The sequence below is a fragment of the Papio anubis genome, chromosome 17 (assembly GCF_008728515.1).
Source record: "Papio anubis isolate 15944 chromosome 17, Panubis1.0, whole genome shotgun sequence".
NCBI lineage: Eukaryota > Metazoa > Chordata > Mammalia > Primates > Cercopithecidae > Papio > Papio anubis.
The window spans coordinates 46,795,319-46,810,770 of record NC_044992.1 but is presented as its reverse complement, the minus strand read 5'-3'; the positions used below and the strand labels follow the sequence as shown (position 1 = coordinate 46,810,770).

Below are 15,452 nucleotides of genomic sequence, written 5' to 3'. Positions count from 1 at the left end.
CACGTGGACCGCAGCTTTCTCCTTCCCTCTCACCTCTACTCCGGACATGTTGCTTGGTGGTTAAGAGACCGTGGAGTCTAAAACCCAGCCCCATCACTCACATCTCTGCAAGCCTCAGTTTTCTCATATGTAAAATGAGAATAACACTGATTCTTTCCTGACAGGACTGCAGTGTGACTGAAATGGGCCATGCAGGCAAAGCACCTGGCACCCAGACTCTGGGGCAGAGTCAGCTCCAGGGCCAGCAAACAGTTACATAGGCTGTTCACTGTACACTTCACTCAGCCAAGTGGGGGCAAAAACCCAGCCTGCATTCTCATGATTGAATTCTGTGCGCTGACGCAAGCTGCAGCTTCCTAGGAAGAAGGGGAATCTTTTTCCAGTCTTCTCAGGGTGTCTTCCCAGGCTCTGCCTGCATCTGCCCAGAAGGGACACCATTTCTAATGCACACAAAGCCTCCCCATGGTTAGCAGTGGCCCTGGTCAGCTCTGAATAACCAAGAGAAGGTTTCAATGACGGCGAAGGCCACCTGTGAGGCTTCGAAGCTGCAGCTCCCGCAGGCCTCCTGGGGAGGCCCCTGTGACAGGGGTGGTATTGTTCAGCAGGTCTCCATTGTCTAGCACGGCCAGGGCATAGTTGTCCTCAAAGAGCTGGGTGCCTCGCACAATCCGCAGCCTCTGCAGTGGGACCTGCCTCACTTGGTTGTGAGCGATGAGCACGTAGCCCTGCACCTCCTGGATATCCTGGAAGGGGGAAGCAGGGTGGGGCTGAAACAGGGACACTGCCACCCCCAGGGCCTCCCTGAGGTTCCCCAGTACTTGGAGATCTTGGGCAAGGCCCCCAGCCACTGAGCAGTCCTGTTCCCTCTTATATAAAATGATAAAATGGAGATAAAGATCACGCCCCACCTTGCCTCACCAGATTCTTATACGATCAAGAAAGATAATGGTGGGGGGGCACTTCGTAAACTCTGAACAGGTACCCCGCCCTCTCTGCATCTCAGTTTCTTCATCAGTGAAAGCAAAGGCCTGGATGGGATGGCGTCTGCAATTTTTTTTTTTTTTTGAGATGGAGTTTCGCTCTTGTTGCCCAGGCTGGAGTACAATGGCATGATCTCGGCTCACTGCAACCACCGCCTCCCAGGTTCAAGCGATTCTCCTGCCTCAGCCTTCCCAAGTAGCTGGAATTATAGGCATGTGCTACCACTCCCAGCTAATTTTATATTTTTATTAGAGATGGGGTTTCTCCATGTTGGTCAGGCTGGTCTCAAACTCCCGACCTCAGGTGATCTGTCCACCTCAGCCTCCCAAAGTGCTGGGATTACAGGCATGAGCCACCGTGCTCAGCCGGCGTCTGCAATTTGACAAACCAAGCACATGGCCCCACTCCAGGGTCCGTGGACACGACCCAGCAGGTTGGTTTCCACACTCTCCTGCTCATAATCTTTTCATAGACATTTCTCTTTTGAGCTTCACAATTGCTCCCAATATACAGATAGGGAAACTGAGACCCCGTGAAGCTAAGGGGGTGTAGGCCACATTCATAGGGCTCATCAGTGGCAGAACTGGGCCTGTAATCCACCTTTCTCACCAGCCCTTTCTGCTGCTGTAGATGGGAGAAGGATAGTGGCTGGGGCAGGTGGACAGGGGACATGATCATGCTGGCAAGAGAGCACAAGATTTAGCGGAAACACAGACGCATCCCATCCAGAGATGACCTCGGCCAGCCACATTAGAGAGAGAGTCAACTGATTCTGCAGTAAAATGAATGGGGGTTAGACGTTAGAAAGGACTTCCTGGTTGAGAAACCACAACAAAAGAGGAAACAAAGGGCAGGGCACCTTCTTCTGCCACCCACCTGTAAACAGAGGGCTCAGCCCAGCTGGAGGCAGGGCCTGGCTGGGTTGCCCACGGGCCTCACCTGCAGGAAGGAGAGGCTGGCATTGGTGGGCAGGTAGGTGAGTTCCAGGTTACCCTGCACCACCTGGCAGCCCTGGTAGAGGTGGCGGAGCATGTCCAGGTGGGTCTCGGGACTGGCAGGGAGCCGCAGCTTCATGTCTGTGCCGGTGCACACTGGCAGGAGGGAGCAGATGGGTCAGAGGACGCTGGCGGGGGACCTTCTTGGACCTGGCCTCCCCACCCAAACTCACTCCCAGAGTCATTTCATCTCAGACAGGGAGAAGGCTGACTGAAGGACCCCTCCGCCGACATCCCTTGCACACTGCAGGTTTAACAGCAGGAGAAAGCTTGTGTGCTTGGGAAGTAGAGGGATTTCAGGGGAAAGGCTCCTTCTGACTAGGCCCACCCTGTGCATCCAGAGGCTGCCCCAGCGTGCCAGCCCTGTGGAGCTCACCCGCCAGTACAGGGTGTTGGCTGGCAAAGAAAGGCTTCCTTTGTCCCAAAGGCACAACTCAGGGCCAAGGGGTAAAAATCCCCCAAGAGAGGCGATGACGAATCCTGAATCTTCTGGATGCCCCCTGCCCCTCTCCCAAGCAAACAAACTCGGTGCATTCTCCCTATGCCATTCCAGCACACCCACGTGCCAACCTCTTGGCAAGGGATCCACACCCCCGTAATGCCACCCAGAGAGTGGGGAAGGAGGGTCAGCTGGAGTTGTAGCTGGGGCATGGGGCAACCGGGGCCCTGGTCATTGCAGAGACCTCTGGGAGTCTCCCATGAAGAGAAAAGGAGCATCAGACTCCAGTTGTGGGCATCTGGACCCAGGCTGCAGATCTCAGGCCAGGGTGAAGCATGCGCCAAAGGTTCCTGTGCTAGCACCCTCATCCTGGCCACCTCCTCAGGGCAAGACTCCAGAACGAGCTGGCAGAATCTGTGCCACGAAACTGCTGCCACAAAGGCACTACGTCAGCCCTGCATACCTGCCCAGTGCCAGCCATCAGCCATGGGGCATGGAGCTGAACTACCATACCTGGCCCACCTGGACCCCAGCCTGGTATCCCTGAGACCAGAAATGCCCACTAAGGCCAGGAATACTAGAGGGGGCAAAGCAACCCTGGTGAGGGGGCGCCGGGATAGCAGCTCACCCCGGGCCTGCCAGCGGGGGGCAGATGAAAGTGCCCAGATGAACTTGTTTTTCTGCTCTGGTGAGATGAATCACCTGGCGTGTCTTGCCCAGGAGATCGGGAGGGTGGGGACAGAGGGCACCCTCAGGCCCACAGGTGCCTGAGCTGCCCAGAATTCCTGCCGGTCACTGCTCCACCTCCTGCAGGCTACATGCAGATTCAGGGACAACACAAGGGCCCGGTTGGGGTCTGACACCAGGGGCACTGCTCTCCCAGCAAGTTGGAGTCTAAGGTCAAATCCTAGGGGGTAATATGACGTACCCCCTGCCTTCAGAGAGCTGGGAGAGGCTGGCAGGGTGAGTCCCCAGGTTCCCTGCCCGGGCCAGTGGCCACAAACTGGTGGTCTCCTAGTGATACCCAGAGTGGCCTCTATTCCCACCTCTCTAGGCATATATGCACAAAGAGGGAGGAACAGGAGGGCCCAGAAATAGAACTCAAGGGTCCATGTCCCTGAGGGAGGCCTCCCCACTCCATGCCTCACCCACTTGCACCCCCTCCTCTTCCCCACGCTTCCTCCTCTCCCCACAGACTCCCAAGAGAAACAGGAGCTGGGGGTGGCAGGCCAGGCCCAAAATAACGCCCTGCTGCCAGGACCTCCCCGGGCCTCAGCCTTTCAGCTGCTTTATAGACACAGCTGTCTGCAGGCCCAGACCCCAGGCCCTGGCTCAAGCCCAGGGTCCCCACAGGGCTGGGGCAGGGGCCGACTCCACCCCCTGCAGCCCTTTTCAAGGGACACCAGCTGTGGCTGCCAGGCAATAGGAAAACAACAACAAGTGGGAGTGGGGGCTGCCACAGTAACTGATCTGAGCACCTACTGTGTGCCTGGCAGGCACTCTGGGTGGATCCACGTAACATGCTCCAGAAACTGGGGCTGCAACCTCCATCTTGCAAAGAAGACAACTGCAGCTGGCAGGGGTTAGCTCTCGCATCATAAAGCTTGTGAGCAACAGGCAGGACTGGAACTCAGGCCGGCCTGCCTTCAGATCCCGCATTCCTTCCACTAGGCCTAACTGCACACACACAAATCCACCCCACACCCCACGCCAACGTAAACACATGCTAATTCTCCCAATGCCACCTATAAACACCACAGGCTCTAGGGAGGGCAGGGCAGCCGGGCTGGGTTGGGCTGGAGGGTCAGAACGGGTGGTAGCCCCACCCCACTAGCAAGTTTGTTTACCTGATTTGTGGCCAATTTGAGCCTGATTAAGAATCTTAAAGTGTTTTCAGACAGGTGGTAAAATTGGTACCCTGAGAACGGCTCCCAGGGAACTGCAGGCTTGCTGGCTGACACCCTCACCAGCCTACATGAAGTCAAGAAGGCCTTCCTGACACCTCCCTCCCACTCTCCCATCTCCTTACCACTGTCCCCATATCTGCCCTGTCCCATTGATTTTCTTTTTTTGAGACAGAGTCTCGCCCTGTCGCTCAGGCTGGAGTGCAGTGGTGCGATCTCGGCTCACTGCAACCTCTGCCTCCCAGGTTCAAGCAATTCTCCTGCCTCAGCCTCCTGAGTAGCTGGGATTACAGGCACCTGCCACCACACCTGGCTAATTTTTGTATTTTTACTTGAGACGGGATTTCACCATGTTAGCCAGGCTGGTCTCGAACTGCTGACCCTGTGATCCACCCGTCTCAGCCTCCCAAAGTGCTGGGATTACAGGTGTGAGCCACGGCGCCCGGCCCCCACTGATTTCCTGGGAGGTAGGTCCTAATTCTACCCAGGAGCATCCTTGTCTCCAGGACCCTGCCCCTCAGGAACCTCAACTTCCAATTCCCCAGAGCAAAGACAGTATGAGGCAGGATCAGCCACAGGCACCGCTGGATGAGTGTCTGCTGAGTGAATGAATGAGTGAATGAAGTCCAGTGAAGAGTCTCCAAACAAAAGGGACCGGTTGAGGTCATGGTATCCATCTCTCTGCTCAGAGCTGGTCACAGTCCTTCATGTCTCTCCGGACTCTGGTGGTCAGGACTCGACCCCAGCCCTGGGGTTTCTCTCAGGTGGATTCTCTCCTCCCCACCAGCTTGCAGCCCCTGTTGCTCCTCTTGCTCACAGCAGAAAAGCCAACACTTCCCTTGGTTTCCATGAACACTACAGTAAAATGACCTGTGTCCCCAAAGCTCAGCTCTCCCAGACCCACAATGTCACAGACCATTCAAGTGACACTGGGATTCCCCAACCACAAACACCTGGTGTATAAGGCCTGACATCAGACCAGGGCCTGGGCCCAGAGTCTTTAGATGAGAACCCTAGCTCGGCTACTCACTGAGTGATCTTGAGCAAGTCCCCAGACCTCCAGGGCAGAAGCTAAATTGGATTCATCTCTATGCCCTGCAGTACCTGCAACTCAGTGCATATTTACTGACCTAAACTTGGCTGTAACAGCTCTTACTCCCTCAGAGGAGGTATATGAGAGTTAAATGAGGTAATGAATTGCGCAGCCATCTGTAAACATGACGAGGCTTTGTAAACAGAACTGGGACAACACAAACATTCGCTAGAAAATTCTCCCACTCCTTGAAAGAGTACACATCCCTTACCCCACCTCGGCTCTCTTCCCAGTGGGAGGATGGGTGGCCAAACAAAAGATGGAAGTGCCACTCTAGAGGGGCTTCTCACAGGTGGAGGGTAGGGAAGGGAATCTCTTTCCAGATCATTCCATCACCCAAGGACAGGCACAACTACCCCGAGCCCCACCCCAGCCCTCCCAACCACAGCCCCACACTGGCCCCTCACACTGACACTTCAGCTGTCTCTCTCGCCCACAGCCCTGTGTGTCAACGTGGCCTCTGTCCCCTCCTGCCCGCAGCCCCCTGTCATGCTGGCAGGGCCCATAAGGAAGACAGGCATTGGCTGGACAGGAAGGCAGAGGACTCTGAAGTCAGGAGGGGACCTCAGGGCCCCCCAGCTCAGCCCCACTTTCTACAGCCTAGAGAAGTGGATGGAAAGGTCATTCGCCTGAACAAGAGGAGCGCTTCTCCTCCCAACTGGCCACCTGCCTGCCCCTAAGGTTTTGTTCAACCCATTACTGTTGGCTGGAATAAGACTCTAACCACCTCTTAATGCCTCCTCATCAGAGTCCAAAAATGCCCTGGACATTACTGGGTAGCTGGGAGCCTTGGATAAGGTGTTTCATTTCTCTGAACTTCCATTTTCTCATCTGTGCACCTACTTCACAGGACTGTTGCAGAGATTAAATGAAACCATGGATAAAAACCTAGCATATAGGAAGTACACCGTACGTTTCTTAAAAGTTAAGACAAGACAGGTTCATACAGCAGGAATATGGGTAATCCCAAACCACGAGAAAATTAAACATGCTTTGTGTTTGACTTTGGAAAGCCCTTTTTTTCTTTTTACATTTGATCCCTATCTTTTCAATTGTTTTTTCTTGACAAACAAAATGAGTACTTTCCCCAAGTATAGTAAAGACAGGAGGCTGTTGGAAGAATCATCCTGGAATTAAAATATGAAGGAGTTCTGCAAGATTAAAAGAATGTATTTGCTGCAATTTGTAAAACCCATACCTCTAAGAAAGGATCTTAGCAAAATCCTGACCCCTCTGGGGCTCCCCCTAGGCTTCCCCTTCCCCCACATTCCTGCCCCAGCCCTCAGCCGTTGCGTAAAATCTGGGTGCTGGAGGCAGCTGGGTGGTGCACTATTTTTCTGAAACGGGGTCTCATTCTGTCACCCAGGCTGGAGAGCATTTGCGATCACAGCTCACTGCAGCCTCAACTTCCTGGGCTCAGGTGATCCTCCTGCCTCAGCCTCCAGAGTAGCTGGGACTACAGGCACATGTCACCACATCCAACTAATTTTTGTATTTTTTGTACAGACAGAGTTTTGCCTTGTTGCCCAGGCTGTGCAATGACTTTTTAACCAACTCCTGCACAACACAATCAATAGTGCAGGTTGAGGGGATGAGGACATAAGGAGGCCCCATCCAGAGAACCCAGCCCTCAAATCCAGCTCTGCCATTCCCTGATCAACTCCCAGCCAAGGTGAGGAAGGGCAGCAGCTCAGCCTGACAGCTCAGTATGGCCTCACCCTTCTCATCAGAAGGTGAGAGGTGAAGATGCCTGCCTGGGAAACAGGGAGGGCAACGATGTACTCCCTGGAAGAGAGGAACCTTCTTCCTCAGCAAGAAGGCGTGGCCACAGAAGGCCACCTCCCTCTGTTTATGGCAGATCTGGCCCAGCACCTTGAGGGAGTTCCTGGAGGGGACAGAGTTCAGCCTGTGTCCCCGAGTCAGCAGAGAGACTGCTGTTTGGCAACACAAAGCCCAGACACACAAACACAAAGACCACACAACTGAGGAACACCCTGGCATAGACATGCAGAGATAACATGGCCATGCACTCACAGAGAGCCCCTCGGGCAACACACCGACAGGATGCCACCCACCCCCTCCCCAGACCCCCTGACCTATGGAGACCACCCACAACTCCCAGAACACTTTCATTTTGTCTCCCCTACAGCCCAGTGACTCAGGGGGCAGCGTCCCTCATTGCTCCCCCTCATTACTCATTCATACAGCAATTTCGAACGCATGGTTGGGGGTCACAGTGCCTGGGGTCCCATCTTGCCCCTACCACTTACTAGCTGCTACTCAATCTCTTTAAGTCCAGAATGCTGGCAGAACTTCCACTATAGGGGTGTTCTAGGATTAAAGGAGAATGCATGCAAAACACCACAAACAGTTCCTGGCAGAGTATACCTGGCCCAGGCTATATGTTAGCTTTTATGATTAATGCACACAGGTGGACAGATGGGTCAGGATACACACTGCCCCCACTCACCCTTCCCCACGCACAGCACCAAGGAAAAGGCAGCAGAACAACGCAGCCTTCCCTAGGCCCCCATCTGGCCTTATTTCTTAACTTCCTTCCCTGGGAACTCTCCCACTTTACACCCCAAGAAACCCACCACCACCCCTCCATGGTCCACGCGCTCTAAAAGTCACAGAGTACAGTCCCTAAGCTGGCCCCAAGAATCTGTTCAAAGCAAACATCTCCCCCGCCCCCAACCCAGACCCCAGCAAGAGGCCACCCTCTGGGCCACCCTTTCCTCCCCGGCTCTGGTTGGGACAGGTTGCCATGCCACCCTCCACCCCACCACACACACACACCCGACCCCGCCAGAAGCAGGAGCAACCAAACCAAAATCGTCTGAAGGGGAGCAGGGAGGGGCTGGAGGAGGGGCAGGGCAGAGGACCCCCCCCAAGGAATCCAGCCCAGGCCAGTCCGGAGGCGGAGGCTGCCAACTGGAAAGGCTTTGAGAAAGCTTGAGGGGGCTCAAGAAGGGGGGAAACGCGCGCGCGCGCGCTCTACGCAATATACCCTTTGCGGGAAAACTTTCTGAACAGTTTCAGAGAACTTCTTTGACAAGTTTCCAGAGCCCCTCGGAGCCTGGAAAGCGCCAGTCTCTTGGACGGGCCATCTCGAGCCGCTGCTGTGTAACTGCCCCTCCGGCCCGAGGGCCCGGCTGCCCTGAGCGTCTGGACTGTCCGCAACTTCGGGATGGGAGAGCTCGTCCAGGCCCTTCTGGCCCCGCCGGCCGGGGGACCTTGGCGGGGGATCCAGGGGGCAGGGTCCCGCCGCTGCTCCGTCCCCTCCCAACACCAGACCCACCTTGGGTGCCCGCAGCTCCGGGGGGCAAGAGGGCGAGGAGGAGCCCCCAGCGGCACCAGGCCGCCAGCTCCATGGTGCTCACTGCGGCTCCGGCCCCATGGCTCCGGCTGGACCCGGCTGGGAGGGCGCGGGGCGCGGGGTGCGGCGAGGGGTGGGGGCCGGGCGCGCGGCGCCGGAAAGAGCCCCGTGGGAAGGGGCGCACAGCTGCCCGGGGGGCTCCCCTGGTTTCTCCGGTCCCAATGGAGGGGAATCTCAGTTCCACAACTTCATTCTTATACTTCCTCAAGCAGCCCTCCTCCTCCACCTCCTCCTCCTCCTGTGATTGGGAGCAAGCGCGCTCCCAGCTCGCCCCCTCCAACTGCATTCCAACAAGTCTGGGAGTGGCAACTCCCAGCTTCACTTTCTCCCTCTCTTCGCGCAGGCCTGAGTGCGTCCCTCCCAGCTCCGGGACGCCTGGGTTGCCTGCAGGCGTTCTCACACTTTTCCTCAGAGAATCCCTAAATGCAGAGGCTGGTGATTCTGCCACCTCCCCCCGGAGTCCGGGACAAATTCCCTAGGCTGCCACTCTTAACACTTTTTTAAGTCTCAGGTTTTATCTTAAACTTTTCTGGGGAGCTTGCATCCTACTCCATCCCAAGCCTATTTGTTTTAATATCAAATAATGGTTTTCCCACCACATCCTCTAGTAAAATTGATAGTCAAGGAGGGGGATGTGTTGTGTTTGCCTTGTGGCTTCCAGGACCCCAGGGCATATCTTCTGGAATCTTTTAAGTATCTGAAAGCATGATCTTAAGGGTCTACAAATTTGGGAGGAGATGGTCACATCGAAAGGACTTTTTTTTTTTTTTTTTTTTTTTTTGAGATGAAGTTTTGCTGTTGTTGCCCAGGCTGGAGAGCAATGGCACAATCTCTGCTCACCGCAACCTCTGCCTCCCTGGTTCAAGCGATTCTCCTGCCTCAGCCTCCCGAGCAGCTGGGATTACAGGCATGTGCCACCACGACCAGCTAATTTTTGGTATTTTTAGTGGAGACGGGGTTTCTCCACATTCGTCAGGCTGGTCTCGAACTCCTGACCTCAGGTAATCCTCCCGCCTCAGCCTCCCAAAGTGCTGGGATTACAGGCTTACAGGCATGAGCCACTGCACCCAGCCTGAAAGGACTTCTATCTCAGTCCTTCAAAGTGCATCCTTCTTGCTTATTTAAAGAGGCACCCAGCACCCAGTGCATTCAAGGTTTCTTCTTTGCCCCTTGCCTTCTATTAGCCTGCTTAATTCCGCTTCCCAACCACATTCTACTTGGAGTCCCTGGCCCTATTCCTTAGGCCTAGTGGTAGGGGTAGGGATGGAAGGAAGACTTTTTTTTTTTTAATTTCAACAAAGATATTGCATGGGACATATTTATACTAACAAATTATTCATTGTTTATCTGAAATTCAAATTTAACTGGGCCTTCTTATTTTTATGTGCTAAATCTGGCAGTTCTAGTTGGAATGCCCCAGCCAAAAATGCAGCTATACTGGTCAAGAAGGGATCAAAGGCACCTATCAGGGACTGGAGAATGAAGGACAGTAGCATCTCTTTCTCTGTTCCCTCCCCCCTATCCCCCACACCTCTTTAAAGGTATATACTTGCATTTCTAAACTTGCTTCCATGAGCTGAGCACACTTATAGGCAGGCACCTCTTGTGGGACAGGTTGCTGTGCCATCCTAGGGGGTTGAGAAACAGGGGCCTCTGGGACCAAGAGGACCTGGGTTCAAATCTTGAATCTGGCCGGGCACGGTGACTCATGCCTGTAATCCCAGCACTTCGGGAGGCTGAGGCGGGCGGATAACAAGGTCAGGAGATCGTGACCATCCTGGCTAACACGGTGAAACCCCGCCTCAACTAAAAATACAAAAAATTAGCCGGGCGTGGTGGCGGGCGCCTGTAGTCCCAGCTACTTGGGAGGCCGAGGCAGGAGAATGGCGTGAACCCAGGAGGCAGAGTTTGCAGTGAGCCAAGATCGCGCCACTGCACTCCAGCCTGGACAACAGAGTGAGACTCCATCTCAAAATACGCATATATATAAATATATATATATATATCTTAAATCTATCACATATCAGTCATGTGACCTTGGGCAAGTGACTGAGCATCTCTGGTCTCAGTTAGCTCATCTGTAAAACAGCATCTGGCATACTATGCTGGGGTTAAAGGAGATAATGCTCTGGAAGCACTCAGTGCAATACTTGGCATATAATAATTGCTCAATAAATGGTCCCAGATTTAGTTATACTGGGGCAGATCCAGGTTTTGTGGGGCTTCAAGCTTATATAATTTGGGAAACTCTCTTTAAGAAAGTAATACAGGCCAGGCGCGGTGGCTCAAGCCTGTAATCCCAGCACTTTGGGAGGCCAAGACGGGCGGATCACAAGGTCAGGAGATCGAGACCATCCTGGCTAACACGGTGAAACCCTGTCTCTACTAAAAAATACAAAAAAAACTAGCCAGGTGAGGTGGCGGGTGCCTGTAGTCCCAGCTACTCAGGAGTCTGAGGCAGGAGAATGGCGTAAACCCGGGAGGCGGAGCTTGCAGTGAGCTGAGATCCAGCCACTGTACTCCAGTCTGGGTGACAGAGCAAGACTCCGTCTCAAAAAAAAAAAAAAAAAAAAAGAAAAGAAAAAAAAGAAAGTAATACAAAGTTGGCCGAGCATGGTGGCTCATGCCTGTAATCCCAGCACTTTGGGAGGCCGAGGCAGGCAGATCATGAGGTCAGGAGTTCGAGACCAGCCTGGCCAACGTGGCAAAACCCCTTCTCTACTAAAAATACAAAAATTAGCCAGGTGTGGTGGCGGGCACCTGTAATCCCAGCTACTCGGGAGGCTGAGGCAAGAGAATCGCTTGAAATCAGAGGGCAGAGGTTGAAGTGAGCCGAGATCACGCCACTGCACTCCAGCCTGGGCTACAGAGTGAGACTCCATTGAAAGAAAGAAAGAAAGGAGAGAGAGAGAGAGAGAGAGAGAGAGAAAGAGAGAAAGAAAAAGAGAAAGAAAGAAAGAAAGAGAGAGAGACGGAGGGAGGGAGGGAGGGAAAGGAATGAAACAGAAAAAAACCCTAGCACGGCCAGGTGCAGTGGCTCATGCCTGTAATCCCAGCACTTTGGGAGGCCAAGGCGGGTAGATCACCTGAGGTCGCGAGTTCGAGACCAGCCTGACCAACATGGAGAAACCCTGTCTCTACTAAAAACACAAAATTAGCCGGGCATGGTGGCACATGCCTGTAATCCCAGCTACTCGGGGAGGCTGAGGCAGGCGAATCGCTTGATCCTGGGAAGCGGAGGTTGCGGTGAGCCAAGATCGCGCCATTGTACTCTAGCCTGGACAACAAGAGTGAAACTCTGTCTAAAAAATAACAGGCCGGGCGCGGTGGCGCACGACTGTAATCCCAGCACTTTGGGAGGCCGAGGCGGGTGAATCACAAGGTCAGGAGATCGAGACCACGGTGAAACCCTGTCTCTACTAAAAATACAAAAAATTAGCCGGATGCGGTGGCGGGCGCCTGTAGTCCCAGCTACTCAGGAGGCTGAGGCAGGAGAATGGTGTGAACCTGGGAGGCAGAGCTTGCAGTGAGCCGAGATTGCGCCACTGCACTCCAGCCTGGGCGACAGAGCGAGACTCTGTCTCAAAAAATAATAATAATACTAATAATAATAATAAATAAATAAATAATAAAAATAAAACCCTAGCACATGCATGTAGTAAGGATAAAGTGGAGTTTTGTATAGGTGTCCGGAGTGATGATGTAAAATTGACTTATTCCTTGGACCGTTGTCACAAACATTCGAGAAATATTGCTGTATATGGAACACAGCAGCCCTTCTGGATGGCCATCAATATCCCTGTTTTCTTTTGGGCTGGTGTTAGGGTTAGGGTGAGGATCAGGGGAACTGAGGTAAGCAATTTGCCCAGGATGTCTTAGGGCTAGTGAGAAAAGTTGAGCATGTATCAAAACTGACCCCTTACTCTCACCCCATCATCCAGCCCAGGACTGGTGAACGTGCCTCTCAGTCCTGCAGCTTACAGCCCTGCAGGAAGAGGACAGGCTGACCTGGCTCCGGGAGTCACTGATTCGTCATACCTTGAAGGGCTTGCACCTGGACGAGTGCGCAGGCGGCCTTAGAGGCCATCGGGATGTTAGGGTCAGGGTTAGAGGTGTCCTTTCTCCCCAGGCCCCACCCCTGCCTTGCTGGCGTGTCCCGAAAGGTTAGTCCAGTCAGAAAAGCTACTGTGGATGCCATGCTTCATTGGACCCTACTCTGTGCCACTCTGACCTAGAGCCACAGTCCTCAGAACACTGAGTCCCCAAGACTCCAGAGGAGGCAGGTGTTATCATTCTCCATTTTGCAGAAAAGGAACCCTGAGATTCCACGAGCTAAAGCAGCTTTCCCAAGGTCACAGAGCAGAGCTGGGAACTGAGCCATGGCAGCTTTGGCTTCACTCATTACCCTCAAGAGCCCCAGTCAAGGGTACCAGGAGGGGAACCAGAGGAAAGAAGTTCGGGTAACTACAGGTTCCTCCCTCTACAAAGATCCTGCCTTCCCCCCTTCACTCTTCACCCCGGCCCAGGCAAACCCATCCTCTCTGCATCCCAGATCCCAGGAAGAAACCCGGACTGGCAGACAATGCCTAGTCGCAGTGGGCGGTAGAAAGGGTGGAGCCAGCTGGAGTGGGGACCGGAGTGGGGATGGGGGGAGGAGCTGGGGTCAGAACTCACGCCCTAGGGAGGAGGCTCGGAGAGGGGCCGAGCCTCTGAAAGAGAATGAGCCCATTCAGAGCCGGGAAGCCAGAGGAAAAAACCTAGTCTGGTGTCTGACAAGAGGAGAGGAAGGGGGGCAGGGGTGGGCGCTGCTGATTCGATTTCCTTCTTAACTCTCCCTCCAGCAGGGCCTGGCAGGAGAGCCCAGGAAAGAGGATGTCCGAGGGACAAAGACAGTGAGGGGGACCCTCAGGGAAGGGAAGGGGGTGCTGGTGAGAGGGGTCTAGCTAGGGGGCTGGGGAGAGGGAGCTGGAACAGAGCGGGGCTGACTGTGGGACAGAGGGCAGTAAACCCAGATCAGGGCAGATGTGTGTGTTTTGCCCAAGACCCCGGCCTGTGGGCAGTGGAGTGACCACTGACACCAAAGAGGCAGGACAGGGCTCTAGCTTCCGAGAGTGACCTCTAAGTCAACAGACTGGGGCTGGAACCAGCAGCCTGTGAAATGCCAGTCAATCATTGACCAGCCGTGGAGACTGGGGGACACAAGAGACTCGTGTGTGTGTGTGTGTGTGTGTGTGTGTGTGTGTGTGTGTACACGTGCACCAAAGTCTCCTCCCTCTACCTACTTCACCAGCCAGCCTGGGGTCAGAGGACTGAAAGCAAACAGAAATCGGGAGGAGCCGTCTGGTCCATAGTCCGAGGTCCAGGCCACAAACTGAGGCCTACCCCAGCGCCTTGAGGCTGGGGCACAGGTTGCTGAGGAAGTGACTGTAGGAATTAGTTCATTGGAAAGAGTCCCTCAGAGTAGGCTTGAGGCATCCCTTTGGGCCAAAGACGGATAACTTAGTTAGAAGCTTCTGATGGGAAAATTGGTCCCTCCTCGGGGTGGCCTTTGATGAGCACTTGTATCCTAACCACTGGGAGGCCACCCCTGGAGCCCAGGGTTAGCCCTAGTCTCCAGGACAGCAAAGGGGCAGAACCAAGCTTGCCAGACACACTGACCCTGGGCCCCTCTTACCCGCATCTCAGGAATGCAGGCCCCGGCCCCAGGAGTCACTTTTATCTCTCCCCACGCTGCTCTGCTGAAACAAAAAGCCGTCTTCTGTCCTGGGACTCACCTCACTGTTGTGCATGTCCACAAAAGCACATGTCACTGTCATCACTGCCTGCACAGGCACGGCTGTCAGGGTCTGAGTCTCTGTGCTGCACTGCGTTTGTCCTGGCCATGCTACTCATGCCCCCATTTTATCTGTGACTCTTTCCTCAGGGAGTAGCTTTGCATGTGGCCTTGAATATAGTTTTGCTTTGCCATCTGAAATAGACGAGTTGGACAGAATGGGTCCTGGTCACAATATTTTCAGATTCGGTATAGGCACAGTGACCCCTTCAACCCCCACACTTGTCCCTTGAAAGCCCCACTGAGCCATCCTTCTCCCAGATTCTGGATTCCTTGTTTCTGGAGCACTAAGTCTTCCTGCCCGCTCCATTCCAGTGATCCACGGGGCCTTTCAGGACATCACTTGCTCACTCGACTTGCTGCTGGAGGTATAGACCGCTGGGGTGTGAATGAGGGCATTCTTGCCTCTGGCTTTTGGTCTGAGGAAGAGGAGACTAGGAACCTTTGAGAAGCGTACAACTATGGCAATCACAAATCTTGATTTCAGGGAACAATTCATTTCTGATGGTTTCATTCACTGAACCCACCTGGTTGATTCTTCTCTTCCTTTGCCCCTCACATCCAGTCATTCTTTAAGAGCTATCAACTCCTCTTTTTAATACATTTATGCTTGTTCTACCTCCATCTCCAGCTAGTCTGAGTCTCTATCATTTCTCCTTTGGGCTAAAGCAGCAGACTTTGATCACTACCCACTCCACCAGTGCTACTTTTGACACCCTGCAATGCTCCCCCTAGCAACAGCAGCCAAAATAAATGTTTTATTATTATTTTATATATATATATATATATTTATTTTTATTTTTTTTTTTTTTTGAGACAGAGTCTCAC

At 53.7% G+C, this 15,452-nt stretch overlaps 1 protein-coding gene across 2 annotated transcripts in view; it reads right to left on the bottom strand.

The window, feature by feature from the left end:
* The window catches only part of ERBB2 (erb-b2 receptor tyrosine kinase 2), a 44,705-nt gene that overhangs the window by 20,155 nt on the left and 9,098 nt on the right, over positions 1-15,452 (bottom strand). Inside the window, exons 4-6 of one of the 2 annotated variants that reach the window (XM_009190506.4) lie at positions 14,566-14,759; positions 1,921-2,072; positions 530-743 (exon numbers count right to left, since the gene is read on the bottom strand). In XM_009190506.4, the coding sequence (XP_009188770.2) occupies positions 530-743; positions 1,921-2,055 (349 nt within the window). In that variant the 5' untranslated portion in view covers positions 2,056-2,072; positions 14,566-14,759. Of the gene's footprint in view, positions 1-529; positions 744-1,920; positions 2,073-8,713; positions 9,071-14,565; positions 14,760-15,452 lie in introns of those variants that run through there. The other variant, XM_003912932.4, reaches the window with a different exon arrangement.